This window comes from Sinohyriopsis cumingii, chromosome 12, assembly GCF_028554795.1.
Source record: "Sinohyriopsis cumingii isolate HCF-2022 chromosome 12, ASM2855479v2, whole genome shotgun sequence".
Classification (NCBI taxonomy): Eukaryota; Metazoa; Mollusca; class Bivalvia; order Unionida; family Unionidae; genus Sinohyriopsis; species Sinohyriopsis cumingii.
In genome coordinates this window covers 80,202,690-80,228,514 of record NC_142972.1, presented here as the reverse complement: position 1 = coordinate 80,228,514, position 25,825 = coordinate 80,202,690, and the positions used below count along the sequence as shown (strand labels likewise).

The window sequence follows — 25,825 nt, the reverse complement described above, 5'->3', positions numbered from 1 at the left end:
GTCAACTATACATTATGCAGTCAGTATTCCTGTTTAAGGGATAGTCATATTGACATGTGGTTTGCACTAAAACATTTCTCACTATATATAGTATGGCCTAAATGAAAATGATGACAGTGTGACCTCCTAGAATTTGAAAAATCTCCTAAAAGCTTCACCAGATCAGGTGTCTTTACTGTCATTGTTTTGTTGAAGAATTTTTTGAGGTACATATTTGTTTTTGTATGAAAATGATGCTGGTTCAACCTCCAAAATAGCTTCCCTGATATGCATCCTGAAATCTTTACATGGTTATTTCTTCTGAACATGCCACTCCAGTGGACTTGTGTTTAGCATGTCCACCTTGGATGTGGGTGGCCGTGGGTTTGAAAAATTGGCTAAGTAATACCAAAGACTTACAATAATGGTACTAGCTGCTCCCTTGCTTGGTACTCAGCATTAAGAGGTTAGTGTTAGGACAGGTCTACCTGGTGTCAAGATAATATGACTGAGTGGGACATCATGCTACATCACTATAAACTGCCACACTTCAGACATTGTTGTTGTTGCTTTTGTAGGGTTTAATGACATTTTTCAGCACAAGATAGGCTATACATGGCAGCCACTATAAATGGTAGAGGAAGAATCCGGGGAAAACCACAGAAAGAACCACCGACCTATGAGAAGCTATTGGCAAGCTTTCTCACATTCGCACATTGACCAAACCCATGCAGACAGAGGTGAGATGGCAGTTATCAGTAATGGTGAGTGCTTTAGACCACTTGGCCACTCTGGACCTCTCATAGTACCAATGTGACTGAATTTTTTTAAAGCTACATTTAAATCCAGATCACACTATTCTGAACAGACATTCATGTTTACATTTGTTTTTACAAAGGGATCTTCTAACCCCAGCATAGCACCATAGCCATCATGATGTTGACATGGGTTGTCATTAAAACACTTCTTGAAGTATTTAAGAGGTTCTGAATGAAAATGGTGCACACCTGACCACCAACATATCTACACTTTAGTGAAGGTTTTTATAAAACCAGATCTAATTGACCTTCTGGTCAAGTCAGTGGTCATCTTTTGCATTTTTGTACTTCACTGAGCTTATGTACAGTGTTTTGTGTATATTTACAAATAAATTTTGATGAGACTATATTGAGCTGAATTCCAATGTTGATAGCCATTACTTTGAAACTGATGTTAAGGTCAGTACTCTTGTCTTGTGTTTCTAGCTATAGTGGTTTGTGAATGCGATAACACAGATATGAGTTGATTTTTTTCTTCTCATTTAGTCTATTTTTATGATATATTTGAAGAATATCTTAAATAATACAACTAATAATAATTTCATTTTTCATGTTTAAGAGTTTTGCAATGCATTTGCAGGTATTTTGTGAATATATTAACTCCAACATAAGAAAACATATTTTTGTTACCTAAATCATTATGTTGGAGTTTCTCAAAAATATCAAAGATGGTTTCAGCACATGGCAGCTGAAAAGAAGAAATGCTGTTATCTTGGATTTTTGGAAATTCTTTTTGGCCATTAGAGCATCTACCTTTTTCAGGAACTCTTTTTTTCAAATTATATTATTTGTAGATTTAAGGGAACTTAGCATGTGGTTTTATCGTGACAGTGTCTGAAACAAGTTCACTGATCTGCCCATGATGTCAATTGAAAGGTCAAAGACAATGATATAGATTTTTGTACTGCTCTTACAGGTATATTGTTTGTTAACTTAAACGAATAAAGAAGATCAGAGATGGTTTCAATGCTTGGCAGTTTTAAAAAAATGAATGGCCTCGTCTTGGATTTCTGGATATTCTTTTTGCCTAGTAGAAAATCAGTGCCTGTGAGGGACTTTTTTTCCCAAAATATATTGCTTATAAATCTAAGTGAACATGGGATGTTGTTTTACCTTGCCATTGTCAGAGATAAGTAGATTAGTGACCATCTTGCTTTGGCATCATGTTCAGTCAGAGGCTAAAACCATTGTTCGAACTGCACATGCAGATACAGTATCTTGTGAACATGTTAACTCAAACATGAGAAAATATTTCTGTTACCAGATTTGATATCTTGGAGATTCTCAAGAATTCCAGATATGTTTTAAATACTTGGAAGAGAAAAAGAAGAAATGGTCTTGCATTGGAATTCTGGAAATTCTTTTCAGCCAGTACAGTTTTAGTTGCTTGGAGCGACTCATGACAAAATTGTGGCTATTTTGACAAAATCTCTATAGATTTATTGCATTTAAATGCTGTTGATATGATTAATTTTCAGGCAATCACAGCAGATTTGAAATTTTTTAACAAATTGGTTGTTTCATACTGAAAAAATGGGTTAAGTGCCTTTCCTGAAGACACATTGAGGCATCTGACCCAGGCTGGTATCAAACCCATAATCCTTGGATTACAGCCTGATGCAGCTATGTCATGATTAAGTTAAATACATATAAGGTAGACAAAATGAAGATTCAGTGAAGGGTTGACATTCTAATCGATTAGATGAAATGTCATTGTTTCAGTTATTTTTTTAATCAGAGACATGTTTAATTTTTTGGGGTAAATTTGCAGCCTTATTTGGAATTTGATTCTCATGGACAAACCTAGTTTGCACAATTAGGCCAAAACTACTTACTGTATGGACAAACAGAATTTGGTAAGCATGTTTGTATGGATACAGAGATGACATGATTAGATTTTCAGGCCAATATGTCAGTCTTTGGAAAGTCTTGGAACATTTTATTAATCTAGGCTTTTGGTCAACAGTGAGGCACATGCTTTGCAAAACACAAACCTAATTCCTGGTGAAACAGTAAGATAGTAATTGATTCTTATATTCAGTGATGACTGGGTCATGGTTTTAACCAGCATGAATTGTGAAGAGACAAGAAGATACTTTCAGCATGTGCATAGCAGCCCATTTCAGTGCTAAATTGATATTTGTATGAGATAATTTACATTTCATCCAATTTAACGAGACCACGTGCTTTTGACAAGTGATGTACATGATGCTTTTTTTTTTGTGATGAATTATTACATCCTGAATTTTATTTACAATTTTTGTTCAGAAATTCTAGTATAGAATATATCTATCAATCAGTATATCTACCTATCTGTCCTAGTTCTTGGGATCAGTAAGTACATAGTCCCTTATAGCACCTGCTTTTTAATTCAGATTTTGTCTGTTGATGAATGTTGGTGGTATGACCAGTATATACTATATGTATAATCTTGGATTGAAACTACAGAGGATGTTCATTCCATACCATTAGATTGAACTATGCTGTGGATTTGTGGTTTTTGACTATCATGCCATTAGATTGAACTCTTTGGTAGATTTATGGTTTTTGACTATCAAACCATTAGATTGAACTCTGGTGGATTTATGTTTTTTGAATATCAAACCATTAGATTGAACTCTGGTGGATTTGTGGTTTTTGACTATCATACCATTAGATTGAACTCTGGTGGATTTATGTTTTTTGACTATCATACTATTAGATTGAACTTTGGTGGATTTTTGTTTTTTGACTATCATACCATTAGATTGAACTCTGGTGGATTTATGGTTTTCAACTACTATGAATTTATGGTGTATCACTACTGTGAAGTTTTTGGTTCTCCATTGTTGATTTAGGGTTTTTATTTGTTCTGGATTTATGGTTTTCCACTACATGTACTGTGGTTTTACATTTGTGTAGATTTCTGGTTACCCATTGTGGATTTAAGATTTTCTACCACTGTGGACTTGTGGTTTTTCACTACTGTTTTGTTTTGGGTTCTCACTACTGTAGATTTCTGTTTTTCTGTTTGTGTGTGTGTGTGGGGGGGCCCGAGTGGCAGAGTGGTCTAAAGCACTCTTCGTTACGGATCACTGCCATCTCACCTGTCTGTGTGGGTTCGATTCCAGGATTCGGCCAATGTGGGTATGTGAGAAAGCTTGCCAGTAGCTTCTCGTGGGTCGGTAGTTCTTCCCAGGGTTTTCCTGGGTTCTTCCTCCACCATTAATACTGGCTGCCATGCATAGCCTATCATGTGCTGATAAATGGCATTAAATCCCACAAAAACAACAACTGTTTGTGTGGCATTTTGGTTATCAGTTGTGGAGTTAAGGTTTTCTATTACATTTAACCCATCAGAACAGTCATCTTTATATAGGAATCACTTGGTCTTAATGGCCATTCTTTTTTTTCTTCCTTGGAAATGTCCTATATGAGTGTCACTTGCTTTATGCAGTCAGTAGTCAGGTGTTTCCTATCCAAATAATGATAGTGTAAATGGTGTTCTCTTATGGTGCACAAAACATATTTAAATCAGTGATTTATTTAAGAGTGTGTGATGATTTAATGTATAGGATTGATTAAATTTGTGTGGAACCCATGTTTGGGAGAGAACATATAATAATGATGATGCTAATAATGTATCCTGTAACAGTATTCATTCAGAAACCTAGTTTATAAGGTGAACGTCCACACAGGGGTCACCTGTATACCAAAACCAGTTTATCATCCTATGTGTTACTTGCTAATGACAGGTTTGACTGTAATGTACATTTATGTTTTTACCCTTTCTGTTGATTTATGGATTTACATTTTTCAGCTAATGTGAATCCATTTATTTTCAAGGACATCATTTTTCATGGTTTTGCAAAAAAATGGTAGTTGGTTATTGAAGTCTTCCTCTTTCATAAATATCAATCAGGATGATGGGGGGGGGGCACAGTCTTGAAGAGTGCTTGAATCTTGGTACATATAGTTGGTTTGCACAATCATGAAAAGTGCTTGAATCTTGGTAGTTACCTTAGAAAGTTATTTAATTTGTGGTCATCTCTAACAAGTTTTGAACAAGTGCTTAAAATGCTCTCTTGTCCTTTAAAAGAGCTTGAAATTTGACAAAAACCACTGTCAGTAAAAATTGTTAATAAACTTACATAAATATCAAGAATGAAATAAAATATTAATTAAAATGTTAGAAATTTAGTAATACTGGAATTTGATTTCCATGTTGGGTTTCATAGCTCATTAGAGTTTGTTGCTTATGTGCTGATTAGTACATGGTCTCCTTTGGGATTATAATCACCTCATGATGTGTGTATGGATGCTGTGTTTACTTGGATATTGAGGCTAGGGGGCCTCGGGGGGTCTGAGTGTCTAAAGCACTTGCCTTTACCAATCACTGCCATCTCACCTCTGTTTGCATGCTTTCAAGTCTTTGAATCAGTCGATGTAGGCATGTGAGAAAGCTTGCCAGTAGATTTCTGTGAGTTGTTGTTTCTTACCCAAGTTTTCCCAGGTTCATTCTCCATCAGTTATACTGGCTGCCATGAATAGCCTATTTTGTGCTGAAAAATGGTGTTAAACCCTCAGCAACATGAAGCTATTATGGTTGATAAAATGTCAGTCAAATGTTTTGTGATGGGAAGCATAGACTGCCATAAGCACTATAAACATTGTACATATGGAAAACATCAGGTGATAAAGTGTCGCAGGTTATATTTGTCAAATGATCACTTGTGGCCGAGATCAGCTTAAACTATATGGTTGTTGGGAACATTACCATCAACTGGTGTACCAATCACAGTATTTAAAAGTAAATGTCAAAAAATGGAATATTTTTGGTCCAGTTGCACCTTGAATTGCATGGAACAAGTGGAAAGTTACTTGTAGAATGCAGTATTAATTCTATATTTAGTTAAAAGCAGTGAAGAAATACCTTAGGACCAATGCCAAGTGCAAAATCTCTGGGATCTTGCAACTTTGCTAAAATGTCATTGCATTTTTACATTTGCTATGAAGTCACCGCCTTTCATACAAGTGTGGATACATTTAGTTATAGTAACCTCAGCTACATCAGTGAGTAAACCTGCTTTGAAGTCTCATGATGAGTGAAAAGCATAAAATGAATGAAATATTGACAGTAGAAATTAATTTAGAATCTCTTTGCTTAAACATTACAATCTCAAAGAGTTTTAAATTCTGGCAAAACAACTTCTAGATGACTGCATTTCTAACTCCATGCCCAATGTCCCTATAGCAAGAGTGTTCTCGAGCTGATTTTGGCAAAAAAATATTTCAGAGTTTTGTATAAGAATTAAATACTTAATTTTGAAATATTTGGGACTCTATATACTATAAGCAACAGCCATCTTAAGTTTCTTCTTGCATTTAATTATGGTAGAAATTATATTTTTGTCTGAAATGTGCTTGAATGTCCCTTTAAAATATATCTATGAAAGATTTCACATGTTAGTGATCTACAAATAATGGTGAATTGGCAGCAGATTAAAAACTTAATATTTGCATGGTTTGTTGTTGAGTTCATGTAAAATGTCAATGATGTATGCTTTTTGCAATCCACAACTCAAATGATTAAAAAAGTTATTTTCTTTCTTTGAATTCCAGATGAAACATCATGAGGAGTTTCAAAATTTATCTTCAGGACTGGAGGGTTTGTCAACTTGGAGAAAAGTTTTATCGGCAAAAGACGATTTATTCTCATCACAAGGTGAAAGAGAAAATATTTTTGAAAAATTTCAAAGAGATTTAGATTTTAGATTTGCAATAACTGGTGATAGACCTGTAATTATCTCCCCTTGTAAATTGCCACCTGCCAAGAAAAAAGTGGAAGAGTGGCTTAAAGGGAGAAAACTTTCTAAATTTTTGAAAAATGCAGACTTGAACACTAAGAAAGGAGAAGAACATAATAAAATATTAGATGTGCATGTGGTAAATCAGAATACCAAGAACACTGAGGCAGATTTAGTTGAAAAGAAATTGGAACTGCCTCAAAAGAATTACGGTACAGATGCCAATCAGAGTCTTGACCTAGACCTATTGGGACAGGATAGCAGTATGAAACAGTCAAAGGATGCAAAATCAGAGCAAATCATTTTTGATGATAGTTCTCCAAAAGTTATCTCTCCAGAATTCATTATTGAGCCTTCGAGTGTTCCACAAGTACTGTCCCCAGAACCCATCAAGGATCCACCAGAAATATCCCTGGAACCCATCCAGGAGCCACATGAAAGATGTCTCTTTCCAGATTTCAGCAGGGAATGTCATGAAAGAGGTTTGTCACCTACACTTCCAGGTACAAAACTGGATAACTCTAGTCTTCTACACAGCACACCTCAGTCTAGGAGAACATCAGTTGATTTGTTTGAGTCAGTGTGTACCCCAATTTCAGAAGACCAAAAAACACTCAAACCAGATCAGGAGGTGGCAACAGCAAGTGCTGCAGCAGGGTTTGTGACTCCTAAGAGGATCAAGCTGTTAAGCAGAAGGCTGTCTAGCAGCACAGAAAAATCACTTAGGAGGGCTATTATCACCAACCAGATGATGGTAAGGGTCATTAATAAATTCTTGTAACTCAAATTCTTAATATAGGTTCACCGTAGTGACCTAATGGTTCAACTTTTTAATAATTATTAGTTATTAGGGTCTGATCCAGTAAAGAAATAAGTGCAATTTTTTGCATGCATTGTGTATGCTTAATGTTAACAGGAGGATTTTTCATACCATACACTTGGGATACTCAGATACAGTGAAACCCAGTTATAACCATACACTTGGGATACTCAGATACAGTGAAACCCAGTTATAACCATACACTTGGGATACTCAGATACAGTGAAACCCAGTTATAGTGCTGTGGTTAGGGTCCCCAGAGTGCCATCTTGCTATGTAACATATAGCTTGAGAAGAGAGTGAACTAAAGAAAATATGTATGTGAGAAAGCTTGCCTGTAGCTTCCTGAGGGTTGGTGGTTCTTATTAGGTTTTTCCTGGGTGCTTCCTCCACCTGTTACTGTCTGCCAAGTTTAACCTATTATGCGTTTAAAAATGGCAACACGACACAGCCTGTTGCCAAATTAGTCAAACTCTTGATGGGGGTTGGTCCCTTAATTGTGTATTACTTGTGTAATTGTTATATTTGTGGTTATTTGATAGACAGAACTTTCAGCTGGTTATCTTTTGGCAGAAAATGTATGAAATTTGCTGAATAACAAGGCATGTCTCATGCATCAAGCACATCTGGCATATTGCATGCATGTAATCAAACTTTTAATATATTTCATATGTGTAAACAACAATGTAATATATGCAATATGATTTATTGCTTGGTTCAGGAGTTAAGTCTAGATTTTTCATAAATTCCTAGTTATGTTTGGTTAAGAAATGTTACTTTATGTGCTTTTGGTACAGTTTTGTTGTTGCCAGATAAAAATCTGCAATCAGTTGAATGAATGCCATGATAAGAATTCAGTCATACTTTTCTTACTGTTAATGATAATGATTTGTTATTCTTGAATATTACAGCAACAGTTTTCCACACCAGTTCAAAGAAAAGAGCATACTTCCCAAATTGATGGTCCCACCCCAAAGAATTCTTTCGGATTCAAAGTCAGTCAGCAGAATTTACAAGATTCAAAAGCCTTACATGAGGTCAGTGTATCTTTTTAATGGTGTTATAGCACCTCAGATCACATGTACCAAATTTATGAAGTCATGTCAGAAACTAACAAAAAACAGTGAATTGTATAACATGTGTACTTACATATATGTTAGGTCTAACTGCAAACTGTTTTAACTGATCTACTGGTACATTTTATGTAATGTATTGACAGATCTTGGTTCACACTAGTTGGATCTGACTTGTAAGCAAGTATATATGGTATAAGCGAGAATATATGGCACTATTTGTCGTGAATTTTGTTTTTGCTATAGATCACAAATTTAAAGACTCCATGAACTATGATCTTTCTGTGGTAATTGTGTAATTGTGATTTTGTTATTGGACATGGAGGTGCCCATGACATAAAACAGCATGAAAAAGCTAAAAGCTAATAAATATCAGCTTGCTGTTTCATCATCAAAAGCACAACCTGAACTTAGAACATTTATAGATGAAAGAGAGAACCTTAATGTAATTTGATTGGGATATTGGTTTTACTGATTTTCTTCTAGAAAGAAACCTTTCTCTTTCAGTTTCATGCTTTTATTCAGAGTCAGTTTATGGGAAGGGTTGTTCCAGTAAAACAAATTTGTGACCATGGAATGCCATATCAGCATGGAGTAGTTGCCCATAAATGCAGTTTAGAATTTTGTATCATATTTACAACAGAGTACCCTTTCGTGTTTTTTTAAAGCTACCTTCTCTTGGTACCAGGTATGTTTAAATGGAACAGCCTGAAGAATGTAGTTCAAAAGCTTGTTAATAAATAAAATTGGCCAATAAATTACGCAATGAGGTTCAGAGAAGCCCCACAGGGACTGAGTCAGAATTACTGTATCAGAATTTTATTTACTAAAATGTGTAAAAAATGAAATTGCCAACTACTGAATCCATATTGTGTTTTAAAATAAAAATATTTTTGCAATGTACAATGACTTCTTGCATTTCTTTAATTGAGGTGTACATAAAAATTGCATTGTTTCTGCAGATGTGTAATGCCATTGATGTTTATGCTTCCAGAATCAATACCTAACAGTTGTCAGCTTAGAGCTGCATGTTGAGACGAGAGGTGACCTTCGCCCTGACCCTGAGTTTGACATGATACAGGGCATATTCTACTTCATTTTTAATGATATACCCGCAGAGAAAGGGGACAGATATTTGACAGGAGCTATCATCCTGGATAAAAATTCAGCTGAACTGAATTCATCAACAGCTTCATCAGCTACTGGAAGAAAATCTCCTTTGCCATCTACATCACATGACCAGGGGTCAGAGTTCACAGTAAAATCAACTGACTTGTCAGCAACTTCAAGGAGTTCTCATAATTCATCTAGCTCAGACAATGCATCAGTCAAAGGGTCGGAGCTCACATTGTTACAGAAATCAGGAGTGACAGATTTGAAGGTCACCTATGTCAAGAATGAACAGGAAATTATTCAGACTTTCTTCCAGTTTATGAAACAGTAAGAAATCCATAATAACTAAACTGTCCATATATTTATTTATTCTCCACCACAAGTGTGGTAGAGACATATAGCCATATCTTGTTCTGCTCATTTATTGCAGAGGCCGCTTCCATGGCCTGGTGGTTAGAGCAGCTGCCTCAGATGCGGGAGGTCATGGGTTCAATCCCTGGCCAAGTCATACCAAAGACTTACAAAAATGGTACTAACAGCTGCCTAGCTTGGCTCTCAGCATTAAGAGGTTAGTGTTAGGACTAGTCAGCCTGGTGTCAGGATAATGTGACTGGGTGGGACATCATGCTACATGTCTGCGACATGATGCCCCAGTGCTAGAAATCACTATAAACTGCCACACTGCAGACATCATAGCAGTAGGACTGAAAAATTGTTAAAGCTACGTTAAAAATCCAAATTACACACACACACACACACATACATTTATTGTATACATTCTTGGTAAGTTTTGCATCAAAGTCAGTTTCTCAAGAGTCCTAAAACTTTTTGTCCGAATTCACAATAGTTAGCTCAAAATGTCCTTCCTCTGCGACTTCACTTTAATTTTGCATGTAGTTCTGTTTCTGAAGGCTTTGTTGGTCAGGGAGTCGTGCAGTTTTGTGTGTGTATGGATGTTTCTTGGTGAGTGCAGCGTCATCTGATCAAAGTTAGGTCACTGAGACCCATTTTTCAGGATTTAGTAACTTAAGTCAAGTTTTACATTTTTGTTAGTTTTTGGATATTATTGGCAACATGCACAAATTTGTGGATATACCTTGATGAGCAGAACACCGTCACATTTGATGTAGGTCACTGTTGATGTTTATTTCCTTCCATTGTTTTTTTTTTTTTTTTTTGCACTTTACTGTTTATAGATCAGAAGAGGTTTTGTCAAATGTCATCCATGGTCCATCTATTGCCAACATTTGCTTTCCACCATTTATCCATTTGCACAAGTTTGTTATCACAACTACTCCAAAACTTCTGAAAGCGTTATGAACACACATTCATCTTAAGGTCTAGTTAACACTAGGTAAAAAGGGTGACCCTAGGATATCAAATAATGTCACCATGGTTGCCATATTGAAGCCCTGTTGCTATATTTCCTGAACAGATAGTCACATTAACATGAGTTTTTTTTTTTTATATCAAAAGACTTCTTCTGATGTCGGGTTGGACCTAAAAAAAATGAAAATTGTGCAGGGCTGTCATCCATTATGGCTTCAGCACTAACCATATGAGGCCCTCATACAAAGGAATTTATTTATTTTAGCTGCATCTCTGAAGCCACCGGATATTTTGGGTTTGGAAGAAGGAAATAGAGTGGGCATTTCTAATCTCAACTGGAATAATATTCCAGAGCAGAGTTACAGAGTATTGGGAACTTTTTAAAAATAACTCCTTATTTGGTTTGGGAATTTCATACTGTTTGGTAGACATGGATCACAGGTGGGGAGTATTACCAGGTAGCCTATACTGGAATAGTGATTGTAAATATTCAGGAGCACTATTATGGGATATTCTGTACATTAATTTGGCTTTTCTCAAACAGATTTGGTCTTTAATAGGTAATAATTTTAACCTACCAGCTAAATTTTCCTTGCTTTCTTTCTGGATTGATATTAGCCCAAATGCTCTTTTTTGAAGATGTGCCAGCTTTGCTATGTTTTTATCATTTGAATTACCCCATACTTTATTACAGTAGTCTAAAATGGGTTGTATGTAACTCTTATAAAATAGTTGTCTATGCCTTTCAGGAAGAAAATGTCTTATCCTACTGAGAAGCCATAAACTTGAATTGACTTTTTTACTGATATGTTTGATATGTTCAGTCCATGATAGGTTATTATCTACCAGAACACCAAGTAGTCTATCATGACAGACCATTTGCAAATTTGTATCCTTCCATGTCAGACATAGTTCATCACTATCAAGATTTAGCCTTCTTTGCCGTGTTGTGATAAGTAATATTTTAGTTTTACCAGTATTTACCACCATGCCATTGCATGTGCACCAGTTTTCCAGTTTGTTTAGGGCATTCTGTAAAGAAATACAGAGTTTATGGTTTGTGTTTTGGATGTCTGACAATGTTGTGTCATCTGCATAGAGATCTGTAGATGATATTGAGTCTCTTTGTAAAAGTGGTAGGTCATTAATAAATAAAATGAATAGTAATTTACCTAGAATTGAGCCATGTGGTACTCCATATCTAATGGTTCCAGGTTCGGACAGAACATTATTTATGTAAACATGTTGTGTTCTCTCACTTAAGTAAGAAGTAAACCATCTAATTGTTCCTTCATCACACTGGTAGATTTTCAGTTTCTTCAAAAGGATTTCATGATCCACCATGTCAAAAGCTTTCCTGAAATCTACAAATACAGATCCTATTATTCTACCTTGGTCAAGAGCTTGAAGCCATTTATCAGTTAAGGAAATCAAGGCAGTCTTACAGGAATGGTTCTGTCTAAAGCATGATTGATCAGGGTGTAACAGCAAGATTTGGTTAAATATGACATGAATGAGTCATGGACATGTTTTTCAATCAATTTTGACAAGTTTGGTAATATTGAGATTGGTCGGTAGTTATCAGTGTTATCCTTAGAACCAGATTTGTGAATAGGAGTTACTTTTGCAGTTTTCCATATTTTGGGGACAGATGAGGTTGCAATACTTAAATTAATTATGAATGTTATGCTATCTACAATAGCAGAGACAGATGATTCAATGAGTCATGGGCCAATCTGATCAAGTCCTGTAGCTTTCTTGGTATCAAGTTCACTGAAACATCTTTTAACAAAGTTTTTTGATACTGGTGAGATAGAGAAACATACCCCCTTCGAGATTTTGCTGCTGCAGAGCTTTTTCAGTTCATTAAAGTTGTTTTCTATCACTGGTTCTTTTAACTTTGTGGTAATGTTGGTGAAAAAATCATTGAAAACATTTGCAATGTCAGTGTCATCAGTGACTATGGTGTCATTTACCAGAAGTGAGTGAATTTTATTTGTCTGATCTTTGTGTGTTCCTCCAGTGAGTTTATTGAAGACTTTCCATCTTTTGGGGATTTTTATTATAAGAATTCTTATGATATTTAGTTGGACCTTAATGAAGATGGTGCTGAGCTGACATCAAATAATATAACCCAAAATTTTTTCATCTTAAAAATCCCATTATTGTTTGTTTTTCTGATCATATGGTTATATTGATATGGGGTTTTGCAAAAACTTTTTGATGATGTATAATTGGTCTTAAATGGAAATGGTGTTGATCTGACATCCACTATGGCCACTGTGACAGCCATCTTGAAAATATTTGCTATTGTTCTTCCTTCTGAATAGACTAATTTCATCATTGAGATTTCACTTAGACTTTTTATGATGCATAATTGTTTTTAAATCAGAATTGTGCTAATGAGACATCCAAAATTGTCACAATGTGTAACCATCATGAACTCTTGTAATTCTTCTCCAGAACACATGATCATACATGGGGTTCTCGCTAAAAAGACTTATGATGTATAGATGGTCTTACATGGAAATGGTATTGATCAGATGTTTAATCCATCTAGAAAACCTTGTTAATGAATATCCATCTGAATGAATGGTTATATTGACATGGATGGTTGAAGTGGCATGGGATTTGTATTAAAAGACTTTTCTTATGAAATATTCCTGGTTTTTAGTGAAAATGGTGCCAATCAGACATTCAGTTGGCCACAATAGCCATCTTGAAAATGTGCTTGCTCCTCCTGAATGGATGGTGATCTCAACATTGATGGTTGCATCATCACAGAGTTTTCACTAGAAGACTTCTTATAATGTATATTTAGTCGTAAGTGAAAATAATGCCGACAAGATAGCTGGTATTACCACAGTGAAGATCTTGAAGATCTTATCACTCATTATCCTTAACAAATGTTCATATTAACATGGGTGTTCAGCAGATATGCCTGTTGGTCAGCCATATACTCATCTCCTTCCTGTGGGTCTAGGCAGGATAGGCAGGGGTATACTTACATGAACAAATCTCTCACCATTCCACTAGTTTAATGCATACAAAGAAAATGTCCAAATAGGTAATAGCTGACACTATTTTATTTCCCATTAATGCCCAAGGATTCAAATAAAATATTTTGAAGTGTCAAAAAGGTTAATAGCCATATGTTTAAATAGTTCCATAGATTGCAGTATAAAAGCCCAGAATAAAAGTTGGTTAACATTTGGGTTCTTGTGTGAGCTGACTTGGTCATTATGCAAATTGAGCTCATTGCATATTCCTGCATTTGTTTGGCACATATCATCCCTTAACATGAGCTGTTTTAAACATTTTGAAAACATCTTGACAAGGTTTAACCAGATATGGCTGAGAGCATTAAGTTTTTTTTTCTCACTTTAATACCAACGTTGCTGATCTACTATTAAATATAGCCACCATTAAATATGACTAACATCACTGAGAAAAACAAAATCTTTGCACAGTTTCACAGATACTGCTGAACAGAACTTGACAATAAGAATTCCTGCTTGAAGGCATTTCAAGTTTATACAAATCATGACTTTCTTCTATTCAGTATGCCATTGCTGAAAAAATACAAATATTCAAGTGAATTCTTCTCTAAAACCAAATGTTAGAACTTGATCAAATTTGACAGAAAACATTTTGGCATAATTGCATTGAAAGATTATGATTCTCCATCTAATAAGGCTGCTTGTATGAAAAATAACACAATAATATGGTTACTAAAATTAGGTAAATCTGTAAATTACCTTTTTTTTATTAAAAAAATAACAAAAGCCACTCCGCAGAATGTAACCAAACTGATGGAAAGTATCCTGATATGAAAACCTTTGAAGGTATTACAAATGATGTCATTGTGACATTAAGTATGGCAACCATTACTAAAAACAGAAAAAGCTTTACACAATTTCTTCTCAAAACCACTTGACAAAATTTAACCGTATTTGATAAACAGAGGCCTTTACGGTTGTGTACAAATGATACTGAGCTACCTACAAATTTGGAACAAGATACAAACAACAGGGATGGGAATTTTGTGCCAAGTTGCAAATTTCTGCTTTGCTTTGTTTTGTTGTATGGCCATCAGGGTAATTATATGAGATTAGTGTAAACCTTTGGAGAAGCTTTTTTGAGGTAGGTGGAGTGGTGTAAAATTCGTACTGCAACACCTGTACACTGTTCTGTCAGCATCACTGATTACTTTTTCTTGGCCATGCATGCTTGGGATATTGCTAAAATGGGACAAAGCCAGAATGAATCCTTTTCTTCATGGAAGCCAATTAGAGCACACCTGGCACTTGCTGGGCACACCAAAGCATGGTCCTTTGTGCAGCTGTCATTGGTTGTAGAGTCTGAATTTTCTAGATAGTTCGCTATTCTTTCCAGTTATCATTAGTCTCTTCCACTTAATGTAGGTTGAAGAAACAGCAGCTGTTATTATAGAAAGTGGCAAAAATATTGCCTTTGATAGAAACAGTGCTGCTTCTCGCTGCCAGAATGGGTTGGTGGTTCTACCCAGATTCTTTCTCAATCAAATATACTACATGCTAAAAATGGCATTAAAACACAAAAGTCACAAATTCTCATGGCTATTACAAAATTTAAAGTTACTAATTAAAAAAAAACAAAAAACAATAAGCTATTACAATAAGATATCAAAGACATTGAACTTGAAGAATACCACCTGAAAGACTCCTTTAAAAATTCTCTTTGTACACATTATTATATTAATAGTTTTGAGACTTGAGAATAATCAGAATTGATCATTAGAATTTGCAAGACAAACCCAAAAAAATGAGGCTAATGTAGAGTCATTGTTTTAGTAATCAATATTCGATATGTGCTAATACATTAAATTATGTGGAGTTGAGACAAAACTTGTGACAAATCTTTTGGTTGATTTGTTTGTTTGCTTTTAAATTCCTTTTTCAGGTAGCAAGTTGTAAATGAGTGAATAAATGAAGACATCTACAAGAAAATAAAATACTTAAATACTGGTGATCAATTATTGAACTGATAATTTCCATGGTTGAGATAAAAAAGTGAAAGAGGAGGCAATGTGAATCAGATTTATCATGAGTAAACTTGGATTTGCACCTCTAGTGTTAATTTCATGGTATAGGAATAGACTTATGTGCTTCATCTCATTATTAAAAGCAACTTCAACTAAGTTTTCTTAACTAAATAAAAATATCCTCTAAATTATCAGTACAATGAATGCAGTAGATGCTTCCAATACCTAATCAGTTTTGTTTTGGATATCATGAGGGTTGGAGTGCCCTGGTCCAGCATGGAGGATGAAGCGGTTATGTTGACCCCCAGGCCCATTTCAAGAAATATTTTTAAAAACTAGTGAATAGATTTAAAAGAAAGTTTGAATGAAAGATTCCTCCCCAAAAAATATTTTTTGGTCAGCTGCTTTTGTGTTTGTTCGTTAGGCAGGTGTTAGCCAGCTGAGAATTTCAAGCACTGGGTTCTTGTGTATATCAATAAATTAATTATAAAAATTAAAATTTCAGATGGGACCCAGACATTTTGGTGGGATATGAGGTTCAGATGTTGTCCTGGGGATACTTATTACAGCGATCTGCCCAGTTGAGTATCAATTTGTGTGCCGAATTGTCCCGGGTTCCAGGATTCACACAGAGCAGCCATTTCTCTGCAGAGAAAGATGAGTGGGGAGCTGACCACTGCTCAGAGATACACATAGCTGGCAGAATTGTTCTGAATTTGTGGCGTCTTCTCAGGCATGAGGTACACCTGTGCTATTAACCTAAATTTTGACTAGATTTTAATTTATGTTACTAAACTAAGTGAATTTTCAAGAAATACATCAAAATAGTTGTTTTCTTGCCTAGCTGCTCGCCATGTCTTAGTGATGCTTTGTATTAATAGCTGTCAAAAAATACTGTACGTACTTGCTTATAAGTTGAATCTAACTGCAAACAACATAAACACAGATTTGCTATCATATAATGCACCAGCAGATCAGTGATATGTTGTTTGTTTACTAATTATTACTCCTGACAAACTGCATAAAACCAAATCTGCTGGTGCATTATGCAGTGGCAGATCTGGATCTGTGCAGTTTGTAGTTGGTCTCAGCTTATGAGTGAGTATGTATGATTGGTAGGAATAATTGTTGCATTTTTTATAAAATTTTGGTTGTAATCTCATTAATAACTATCCATTACACGTACATCTTACATTGGTTGTCACATTCCTTAAAACATTTTTAAATTGTAATAAGATGTCCCATTTAAGACATCCAGTTTTACTGGAGAAAGGTATTTAAAATGAGGTGGTTTCGTGGATGATTGTTGAGCCAGCCTTGGTAGAAACTCGGCACAGCAACCACGATGGTGTCTATGAAGGTGTCTGGATATCCATCTATATATCCATACACACCCTAGCTTTACCTCATTGTTAAAGTTTTTGCTTTTATTTCAGTACCATTTATATCCAGCCCTCTTCAGATTGTGTGTATAGCTTGGAGATGGACATGACATCTTGGCCTTTCTTGTTCTTTTACACAGTAAATGGGATGAAACAAATGTTGGTGCTGTTGGGATGTTGTCTTTACTCCAGGAATGTGCAGAGTTTTGTTTGGTTGTTGCATATTATTGTACTTGATTGCTTTAAGAGGCAAAAAGCATGGAAGTCCATAGATTTTGATATGCTGTTATTACTTTGTGGTTCTCAACATATGTGCATTTGTCAACTATTGTGCTGTATTCTCTTCACATTTTGTCATTTATACCTTGAATTTTTCTCATCAGGTTGCCCTGAATATATATACATTTGAGAATGTGGCATACCATGTACTGCATCAAAGGATTCCAACATACTCATTCCGCAGCCTGACGTCTTGGTTCAACCACAAAACTCATTTACACAGGTCAGTGTACTTTACTCTCTTACCTGCAAAGCATGCGTAAGACATAGTGTTGCATCTAGGATTCCATTGAAACTGGGCACTGAGTCCCCACATCCTCTAAAGTCACAAAGGACTTGTACAGTTTCAGAGGGATGAAGATACTTGAAGCACTAGTATTAAAAAATTACATAGTCTCATGTTTTATTAAGCACTGAGGTAACTTGTAAAATCAGAGATATTCAGATATCTGATTTTCATTAAAAGAGCTGCACTATTTAATGTTTCAAGTGCCAAATGGCATGTTTTAATGGAAATGAATTGCTAACTGAAACTTGGGTCATGTTTGGTGATTTTGGCAATCGCTAGAATCAGTACTGACATGGAAATCAATATTTATACTGTAAAGGAAGTGTATTCTTTTCTCAGTTTTTCTCTTAGATATATAGACACATATGATGACATGAAAGCACCCCAAGGGGAGTTCACACATCAAGATTTGGAGGACATAGCGACTAAATATGGGTGAAACCTGCTTTGAAGGTGCAACACTGCATAAGTGTAATTTTTCTGATGACTAGGCTGTTGATGCTCCTATTTCTCTTATTCCCAAAAATTAATGCTTGCATTGATTTTAAAATTAGGGTAGGCAGGTCATTTGTTTTAAATATTATATATTTAAGGTGAATTAATGGGATTTATTGTTTATCATGGGGGAAAAAAGGGCTAGTGTTGGCATTGAGAAACAGGGATGGTCGTCTGACCAGAAAGACACATAGTTTCTCTTCTGCCTTGTTCGTTTTGAGGGTTGGGCATTCATTGAGCTCATTTTTCTGCAAATTTAATTTCTGTAGTCATGTAATTGAATTTATGCTTTCATCTTAAATATTTCTACTTGCTGCCAACAAAAGAAATGTATCAGTGACCTAACAGTATGTAAAAATTTTATTTGTGCATAACAAATCTTGGATGAGTTCGGTTATAAACAACATCTTTGCATTTAATGATTTTATTTGGATTCTGATTTGGCTGAATTTATTACACTGCTTCCGTGGCCTAAGTGGTTAGAGTGTCCACCTCGGATGCAGGAGGTCCCAGGTTCAAAACAAAGCTGAGTCATACCAAAGCCTTATAAAAATGGTACTAGCAGCTGTCTCACTTGGCACTCAGCATTAGGAAGTTGGTCTTAGGACTGGTCAGCCTGGTGTCAGAATAATGTGACTGGGTGGGACATGGTGCTATGTGTCTCCAGCATGATGCACCAGTGTTAGACATCACTATAAACTGCCACACTGTAGACATCATAGTGATATGACTTAAATTGTAAAATGTATGCTTAAAATCTAAATCACATATACAGACTGAATTTATTACATCTGTTTGCATCTAGAGTTCTGTTGGCAGTATGTATGTTCATGCACCAGTCTGTATAGATTGTCAGAACTTATTCTTGGAATTACATTCCATGCTTCAGTAACTTCTGCACTGTTGAATGTACATTCATGCAAAAAGACCATGCTGATGGGGTATTTATGTTCTGTGGGCACATTTCTTTTATTCTCCATTACATGCGATTGGACCTTAAATCTGAGCTGAAATTATGGTCAAAATAGCAAATATTAAATTGTGTGATTTTGTGTTTCAGGTGGAAAGTGATCCATCACTATGTAACACGAGTCCGAGGCAGTTTCAAGATAATGGACCAGTTTGACCTTATTGGACGTACTAGTGAATTTGCTCGAGTTTTTGGGATAGAGTTTTATCATGTACTCTCCCGTGGTTCTCAGGTTTGTATTCTTTTGGATTTTCAGAAGAACAAGTTGTAGTTGTGCTTGATTCAATTTAAATTAAAATAAATATATATGTGGAAAGCAATAAGATACACAAATACAAAAAGATAGTATGCATGTCATTAATAATATATAGAGTACTAAATGTAATCAAAATACAATAATGAAAGATGTGTCAGATGATTAAATTTACAGTGTCTTTGAACATAATATTTATATTTGAAAAGGTTTGAGAATGTTTATCTTTTTAAAGTTTTAGTCAAATTGCATTATTGCCTGAATAAGGATTTATGCTAGTAAAAGATTAATGCAGCAGATCTAGGTTGTTAACATTCATCCTGAAAATTTATGTTTCAGTATCGTGTAGAGTCTATGATGCTGAGAGTTGCCAAACCACTGAACTTCATCCCCGTTTCTCCAGGTGTTCACCAGAGGGCCCGAATGAAGTCACCAGAGTGCATTGCCCTGACACTGGAACCACAATCACGATTTTACCCCCATCCTGTTGTAGTTCTGGACTTCCAGTCATTGTACCCCTCCATCATGATTGCCTACAACTATTGCTTCTCGACCTGCCTTGGCAGGGTGGAAAATCTTGCTCATGCACAGTAAGTTGAATCAATAACAGCTTTAGTGCTTCTCCATCTGCTGTGAATGTATTTATTGTCTTGCCTGTGAATGGTTTACAGGAATGACCCTTAAATTACAGACTTATGGAACCTTAGCCAGTAATAAGAAAATATGATCATTAGGATCAAATCTGGTTATTGCCTTGTTTGAGTTTGGTGTAGTTCTAGGTTTACACAAATCGGACTTAGTGGAGTTAGTCAGGGAATCAGACAAACTTGACATAAGGTACCTCATATACTTTATCTACCTAAATTATTCATGCAAAACACTTGTGTGATCAGGTTTTTGGTTTCATATTATAGCTTCATTTGGAAATCTCATCCAGTGACCAAAATCACCTTTAAAAGTAAAGGGGAAAATCAATCTCTTAAAACCTCCAAATGATCAGAATTATTCAGACACTTGTCTATGCTTGAAAACATCAGGAGACAATAATTACATGTGATGGAAGTGATGTTGTTTCAGTATGAGTATTGCCTCTGGCAAAAGAGCTGATTTCTTCCACCTTGTGAAATTTTAAAAAGCATAATGATTATGTCAGGGTTAGATATCCAGCAAGTAGTTATTGATCTCCATGGGGTTTCGAAATCCAGGTTCTGAAACTGAACCTACTGGTTTTAATCCTGAAATGTACTTGGCAAACCTTTTAGCTGAACATGATGATACATTTACTGCATTAGACGACATTTTCAAACTTTTCAGATGCACGTTTTTCAAGTTGACAAAATCATTGTAAGAGATTTGCTTCACTTTACTGAAATTTGGTCTGACTTTTGAAGAAAAAAACAACTTTTGACTGCCTTACTGAGAAGGTTCTTTTAGGATTGGCATATATTTCAGGTAGTAATAGCAGTGTGGTGATGGCAATATGTTGGGATGCTTCCCTGTCTCCCACAAAGATAATTAAAATAGCATTTATATAGCTGTGATCACTTAAAGTCCAGTAGAAGCCATGCTAAGCAATTTCACTTGAGTAGTATTGGAATCACTTATGCATGCAAGCTTTGTTACCTAGAATGTCAACGAATGAGTTAGAAGAAACTAAGACAATTTTTGACCAAAATTGCCAGCCCACTGAGCATAATCCCCTATCCCTGCCTGTGCATGGAATTAATTTCTCTTCTTGATGATCTCCTTCCTGTAGAAAATGATACCATGCTCACACTGCCCTGTTTGACATCACAGTAGCAGAAGACTTTATCATATTACCATTGATTGGAAGAGACTTTGCCCTGAGAATCATACAGATTGTCTTGGATGACCCTCAAATCACATTCATTGCTCATCCACGGCTGTCGATGGTTCCTTTTGCTATATACATTGCCAGAGACCCTTATCAGATAGACATCCTGTTGTCAGTGGTTCCTTTTGATATAGACACTGCCAGAGACCCATATCAGATAGACATCCTGCTGTCAGTGGTTCTTTTTGTTATAGACATTGCCGGAGACCCATATCAGATAGGCATCCTGCTGTCGGTGGTTCTTTTTGCTATATACATTGCCAGAGACCCTTATCAGATAGACATCCTGTTGTCAGTGGTTCCTTTTGATATAGACACTGCCAGAGACCCATATCAGATAGGCATCCTGCTGTCGGTGGTTCTTTTTGCTATATACATTGCCAGAGACCCTTATCAGATAGACATCCTGTTGTCAGTGGTTCCTTTTGATATAGACACTGCCAGAGACCCATATCAGATAGGCATCCTGCTGTCGGTGGTTCTTTTTGCTATAGACATTGCCAGAGACCCATATCAGATAGACATTGCCAGAGACACATATCAGATAGAGATCGTGCTGTCAGTGGTTCCTTTTGCTATAGACATTGCCAGAGACCCATATCAGATAGACATCCTGCTGTCAGTGGTTCCTTTTGCTATAGACGTTGCCAAAGACCCATATCAGATAGACATCCTGCTGTAAGTGGTTCCTTTTGATTTAGACATTGCCAGAGACCCTTATCAGATAGACATCCTGCTGTCACTGGTTCATTTTGCTATAGACATTGCCAGAGACCCATATCAGATAGACATTGCCAGAGACCCATATCAGATAGACATTGCCAGAGACCCATATTAGATAGACATTGCCAGAGACCCATATTAGATAGACATTGCCAGAGACCCATATCAGATGGACATCTGCTGCAGAAGATGGACATTCTTGTGATTATTTGCAACACAAGCTTGCTGGAATTTTGCTATAGGTTTTCACCAGCTTATGCTCTTTCAACCAACACATTCTGGCTTCCAAGTAAACAATGTAGACCCTGACGTTCGTCTTCAGTGCTATTCAGGAGGGTGAGTTGTCAGCCTAGAGGATTGTCATCATGATCACATTCACAGGTCTTCCTAAAATTTCTTGAGGTTTGGTTTCAGGGATGCAGTGTACCAGTTTATGACTCACCCTTTTGATTGAAATCTCTGTCCCTGTATGTTTACTACAGTTTTAAATATCAGATCCACCTCCATGCCCCTGAAATTGAAATACTTGGATGACATTCTCCAACAGCACAATTTGATAAATATTTGTGCAAAAAGCCAGATGTTGATACTCTCTTGATTTGCCTTAGATTTCTTATCAGCAAGGATGAATCTGATCTCATTGTGTCCCAACATTTCATTCATACATTCATCTGGGCATAGAGTTCAAAACCTATTAGAAAGAATTGTATTTTGCTTCACACAATAACATATGCTTTGAAGATTTTACTCCATTGTCTTCTATCCTTACTGTGAGTCTTTTTCAGTTCCTTCTTCTCCACACCAGTTGTGTCTTGTCAAAGACCTTAACATTTCGGGTTGTTGTTTATGATACCCCTTTTATCCTTCTATCCTAATGTAGGCTAAAACTTTACCACCTAGATCATTTGATAAAAATTTTGAATGGTCTCAGCTGCTCTTGGTATATCATTGGCATCCTGCTTCATTATCTTGCACTGAAAATAATGATTTTTATGGATGCCATATTCCATATTTTCAAGAAGTGAGCGGTGTTTGGTCTCGACAGGATCTCTCCATGCACACAGAAGTCTTGTAAATGAAAACCATATCAAATCCCTTTCAATCATGGCAGGAGATTTTTGGCATCTTGATTATTTCCAACATCTTTGCATTCATCAGCTATTTCCAAAGGCAAGGAGGTATCAAGTTCCTAGATCTCTGCCTTGTTTAGGATTTTATCAGTTGATATCAGTATCGACAAATTCACATTCAACTCTGCCACATTCCTGGCAGGTTCAGTGCCCTGGTAGACTTGATGTTCCTATGGAATCACTTATCCAAACAGGATGTTCCATATACCCCCCAGTTTTCAGTTAGGGTTAATCCCTTATGGACCTCTCTTGTGATGCCAGGCTCCTAACCGTCATCAGTGTCAGTGTCATGTCCTAAAGTCCAAAATCTCTTAACTGATCGATTTTAATGCATATTCCTTTCGCCCAATCCATCTGATTCCTAAAGTTTTTCAAAAAACAAGGGAATCAGAGTGGAGACTAATCCTGTTTGTGCCCTTCAAACTGGAGATATCATGGAATAATGATCTTTGAATCAAACAGAAATTGCCAGAAAAGTCCTCTTTCACAAAGCCTGTTATAAAAGCCAAGCATTCAGTCTCACTCATATCAAAGCAGTCCACAAAAAGAAGAAACATTTATGTGACCAGGTGGTGGACATAATTGCTCAGGTAAGAAGGTATACAACTTTCAAATAGGCTCAGGGAAATTGCTAGACTTCTTCCATTTGTGCAGATGGAGAAACATCTATCCTTTACATGACTAGTTACCACAAGTGTGTAAATTTCCTCCTTTGACTTTTTGAGAAGTTATCCCTGATCACATTCTGACATGTTTTGCTATCAGTGATTTGAGGATATCAGCCAGAAGAAAGTCCTCTCTGATATTCTAGCCAACTTATCCAGAATAAAGGCCTTCACCTTTGTCCAAATGGAACTGGCTGTTCCTAAGTGGTTAGAGTGTTCACCTCAGATATGGGAGGTCATGGGTTTGAACCCGAACTGAGTCATACAAAAGCCTTATAAAAATTATACCTGCAGCTGCCTTGCTTGGCACTCAGCATTAAGAGGTGAATGTTAGGACTGGTCTGTCTGTGTCATGATAATGTGTGGGTGGGACATGATGCCACATGTCTATGGCATGATGTCCTAGTGCTGGACATCACTATAAACTGACACAATGCAAACATTGTAGAAATATAACCCAAATTGTTAAAGCTGTGTTAAAAATCCAAAATAAACAAAACCACACATCTTTGATATGGTCGAACAAGTAACTCATCATACTATTTTTTTAAAATCTCACTGTCTTCTCTTTCTTACAAGACTTGCTTATTTGTTCACCCTGGTCTCGGCAAATAAAAATGGTAAAATTTGTTCCTTATTGGTCTAACAGAACCATCTACAATTTCATCTTGATGGTTTGGTTTTTCTCATGATGGTCCCTGGTTTCATTGCAAGAACAGGCTCTGTTTCATGGAAATTAGTTCTTTTTTGAAACCGCTATCTGTTTTGGACCCTTTTCCCAAGGTTATCCTTTGGATCCCATCAGGGCATTAGAGTTGTACCTGAAACCTATCATTTCAAAGTGCTGACAGTGATCTGTTGGGACCTGTATCCATAGTTAAACCTTTTCAGATTGCTGAACAGCTTGGTCATGACATAGGTTACTGTTCTTCTGCCAGATTTGCAGGAGTGAAAATGTATTCCTTGAGACTGCATCCCTTCATTGAACTTTCCTAACTTTAACCTGTATCTACAAGATTTGAAGCTGCTTCATATATGTTGCAAGACCAGAACCACAGTCAACTCCAGGTAAAGAAATGTAACTCTCTCCACCTTTTCCCTATTTTCTAACATGTGAACAGGTAAAGTGTTTGAAGAAGAAACCAGTTTATGTTTCTGTGATAATACTTACCTGATTATTATACTGGCACCAACCATCCCTCACAAGTTACTTCTCAGAAGTATACACTTCTACCACAATAGTAGCTGACAAATTACGATTTTGGTTCCAGTCCTTCTATTCGATGGGAGACCACTCTTACTGACTTCTGCCTCAGTAGGAAGATGATATTTTAGCACATTTATTGTTGAAGTTAGGTGAGGGATGGATTTGCAAAATAGTGAATATTCACCAAACATATTATGACTGGGGTAGGTATTATTGAAGAAGCATATGTTACTCTTGGTTTCTTTACTCTTATTACAGGGATGGAGCAATTGAGTTTGGCTGCACATCCCTGACAGTTTCTCCATCTTTACTAAAGGTAAGATCTTAAATAAATTTACTTTATGTGCTTTAAAAATGCAGGTAGTTGCATTTGACATCCCTGTTATCATTTTAATTGAAATCCTGTGTACAGTAGTTTTGAAGGAGGATGCATGTATTTGCCATATACAGTCCTACCCGTTTATGTTGACATCCTCAGGCCTGAGGAAATATTGTCGACTTAGGCAGATGTCAAGACAAGTGGGGGGGAGCTGAAAAAAAGATACAAGTTAAATTTGTCAGTAAGGGGTGACCTGTCATCAGTGAGTAGCATTTACACTTTGAGAAAACAAACAATGGAAATTTTGAGTACATGAA

General features: G+C 36.2%; 1 protein-coding gene across 1 annotated transcript in view; it reads left to right on the top strand.

The window, feature by feature from the left end:
- Positions 1 to 25,825, top strand: part of LOC149786819 (uncharacterized) — a 184,647-nt gene that overhangs the window by 116,275 nt on the left and 42,547 nt on the right. Inside the window, exons 17-24 of the mRNA XM_089977328.1 lie at positions 6,399 to 7,337; positions 8,315 to 8,440; positions 9,471 to 9,916; positions 16,447 to 16,681; positions 17,707 to 17,825; positions 19,447 to 19,588; positions 19,949 to 20,199; positions 25,448 to 25,505. Of these exons, the coding sequence (XP_089833454.1) occupies positions 6,399 to 7,337; positions 8,315 to 8,440; positions 9,471 to 9,916; positions 16,447 to 16,681; positions 17,707 to 17,825; positions 19,447 to 19,588; positions 19,949 to 20,199; positions 25,448 to 25,505 (2,316 nt within the window). The remainder of the gene's footprint in view (positions 1 to 6,398; positions 7,338 to 8,314; positions 8,441 to 9,470; positions 9,917 to 16,446; positions 16,682 to 17,706; positions 17,826 to 19,446; positions 19,589 to 19,948; positions 20,200 to 25,447; positions 25,506 to 25,825) is intronic.